At 33.6% G+C, this 3,075-nt stretch overlaps 1 protein-coding gene across 3 annotated transcripts in view; it reads right to left on the bottom strand.

The window, feature by feature from the left end:
• Nucleotides 1-3,075, bottom strand: part of LOC106475140 (4-hydroxybenzoate polyprenyltransferase, mitochondrial-like) — an 11,748-nt gene that overhangs the window by 2,159 nt on the left and 6,514 nt on the right. For all 3 annotated transcript variants that reach the window (XM_022379335.1, XM_022379334.1, XM_013935837.2), the window contains 3 exons: nt 2,105-2,271; nt 1,011-1,132; nt 517-602 (listed from right to left, as the gene is read on the bottom strand). In XM_022379335.1, coding sequence (XP_022235043.1) covers nt 517-602; nt 1,011-1,132; nt 2,105-2,271 — 375 coding nt within the window. The remainder of the gene's footprint in view (nt 1-516; nt 603-1,010; nt 1,133-2,104; nt 2,272-3,075) is intronic.

The following is a 3,075-nucleotide window of genomic DNA, read 5'->3' as shown; positions in this document are numbered from 1 at the left end:
TACTTCCTGTCACATTACAGTCCCTAAACCACATTATGACAGCCTACATAAATAACCTAATATTATATACTTCCTGTCACATTACAGTCCCTAAACCACATTATGACAGCCTACATAAATAACCTAATATTATATACTTCCTGTCATATTACAGTCCCTAAACCACATTATGACAACCTACATAAATAACCTAATATTATATACTTCCTGTCATATTACAGTCCCTAAACCACATTGACAGCCTACATGAATAACCCAATATTATATACTTCCTGTCATATTACAGTCCCTAAACCACATTATGACAGCCTACATAACCTAATATTATATACTTCCCATCACATTACATCATTAAGATCAAGAAATCTGTATATTATAAAACAAGATTATGAGTCCATATATAATGAAGTAAGTTTAGATTTGATGAGATTAATTAAGATCTGTAAATATTCTACTATTTTAATTAACCACAAATATTAAAATAAGTCTTCCAGATTCTGTTTAAACTATATTTACCTAACATCACCTGTGGCCAGTAAGTGAAACGCTTCATGAGTGGATAGGTTACTACTAACCCTAAAGAACTCGCTCCAAGTACAATGCTGAAAAATAAGACTGAGACGTTAGGTTTACACTAACTGTTAATAAATCTAAAAAACAAAATGTGGCTTTTATCTTCGTAAATTAAGTTTTCCAAACATTTTATTTCAATAGTGGTGTTCGATAGTGTGTGTGTAAATCAGCTTCGAAAACTTCCTGACTTTATCCTAACGGATCACAATGCAGCATTAACCAATAATCAAACAAAACAACATGGCAATAAACTGTTTTTTTTCTCTTCACTGATTACATGCTTGGCCGTCAGCTTAGCCTAGAAGAAGCATATTTAACTAGAGCTGTATTACTCGATCTGTCATGTTATCTTCTTTTCTATTGGTTCAAAATAAACTAACATTAAATTTAAAATTTCTTTCGCAACTAGAAGTTGTACATATTTAAATACTCCCTACCTGTACCAATTCAACTGTAACAGCACAAAAAGGGCTAAGCTCAACTGACCTCCAAGTAAAACCCACGCGTCTATCATGTTCAACTGACCACTGGCTAAAGGACGATCTTTAGTTCTGGCAACCTGTGGAAAGAAATTCTATCAAACTTAACCTCATAGAAAGCAATACAATAAGGGTTACCCCCTCCACCCATCAAAACACCCAAACAAAATAAATGTGGCCCCTTACATCTGGAAAACTCATAACAGTTTAAAGTGCACACCACATCATAGGTGAAACCATCATAGAAGCTTATCACTTTAGCAGAGAAATCATTTTGTCAGTTAATAGTCTGCATCTGGTATTCAAAAGTTTAGCCTAATAATTTAAATTGACCATCCTAATTCTTATCATCTTAAAAACCTGAATAAAATCACTGTTTCTTTATACTTTAGAGAAAGTAAGTCCATGTTCTTAAGCCTATATTCACAGTTATTCTCTAGCAGTCCATATCAGCCCTCTTTCCAATATTCTGTTATCTTTCCTGAAGTAATGTTACATTTGAAGACATGTTCCACTGAATCTTCTCTTACATCATCCTTATAATAATAATAAAAACAAATAGATTTTTCCCCGACACTGAAGTCATCCAAATATGTACTCTTCACCTTTAAAAAATCTAAAAACACAAGAACTGGTGTAATTAGCAGAAAGCTGCTTCAGATAGCCAATTACTGAATTTATAGTCTTGTTTACAGCAAGAAAATACACGAAACAAAGCCAAAGACACAAAAATGTTCACATAAGCTGATGCTACTGTTAAAAAATTCTGAAAGATGGTTGTTAAAAATTATATAGAGAAGGATCTTTACTGCTTACTTATACACAATTAGAAATATTCATTTAGTGACTTGCTCACTTTTATTGTAGAATTCCATATAACTTTAACTCAAATATACAGTTGTGATTAACGATTATGTGAACTTATCTTTACCTATAAATAACTATTGTCAAATAACACATCACATTTTACATGAGTTTGTAAAAATGTTCATCGCAAAAATATTGTCAGCAAACTTGTGTTTTTAACCCATATTACTTAATGTCTTACAGACCTGCTTATCTATGTCTTTATCCCACATGTCATTTACAGTACAGCCAGCTCCTCGCATCAGTAATGCCCCAGCTGCAAACAATGCTAAATAGTATGGATCGGGAAAGTGGCCTGCCGGTGTAGCCAATCCAATACTCCAAGCACAAGGCCATAAAAGTAGCCACGTTCCTGTTAGAAATACATAAGGGTACAATATCCTTCTGTTGTAAGATACATAAGAGTACTATATCCAATACTTATCCTTCTGTTGTAAGATACATAAGGGTACTATATCCAATACTTATCCTTCTGTTGTAAGATACATAAGGGTACTATATCCAATACTTATCCTTCTGTTGTAAGATACATAAGGGTACTATATCCAATACTTATCCTTCTGTTGTAAGATACATAAGGGTACTATATCCAATACGTATCCTTCTGTTGTAAGATACATAAGGGTACTATATCCAATACTTATCCTTCTGTTGTAAGATACATAAGGGTACTATATCCAATACTTATCCTTCTGTTGTAAGATACATAAGGGTACTATATCCAATACGTATCCTTCTGTTCGACAATACAGTTACAAAACCACATAAATTATAAATTATAGAACATTCTGTTCTAATGCCTTATACATTCTGTGTTCTAAAATGTATAGAGGAGAACTGCATGAAATATTTTTTGTACAACCAATACAGTGAGGAAAAAGTAGGATTACTGAATCACTGCATCTGAGTGTACACATGTAAAAACTTACACCAGCACACTGTGCCAGTGTACACATGTAAAAACATACACCAGCACACTGTGCGAGTGTATGCATGCAAAAAACTTACACCAGCACACTGTGCGAGTATATGCATGTAAAAAACTTACACCAGCACACTGTGCGAGTATACACATGTAAAAAACTTACACCAGCACACTGTGCAAGTATACACATGTAAAAAACTTACACCAGCACACTGTGCAAGTATACACATG

This window comes from Limulus polyphemus, unplaced genomic scaffold (assembly GCF_000517525.1).
Source record: "Limulus polyphemus unplaced genomic scaffold, Limulus_polyphemus-2.1.2 Scaffold8132, whole genome shotgun sequence".
In the NCBI taxonomy this organism is placed as follows: domain Eukaryota; kingdom Metazoa; phylum Arthropoda; class Merostomata; order Xiphosura; family Limulidae; genus Limulus; species Limulus polyphemus.
The sequence above is the reverse complement of the archived record's forward strand: the minus strand, read 5'-3'. Positions and strand labels throughout refer to the sequence as shown.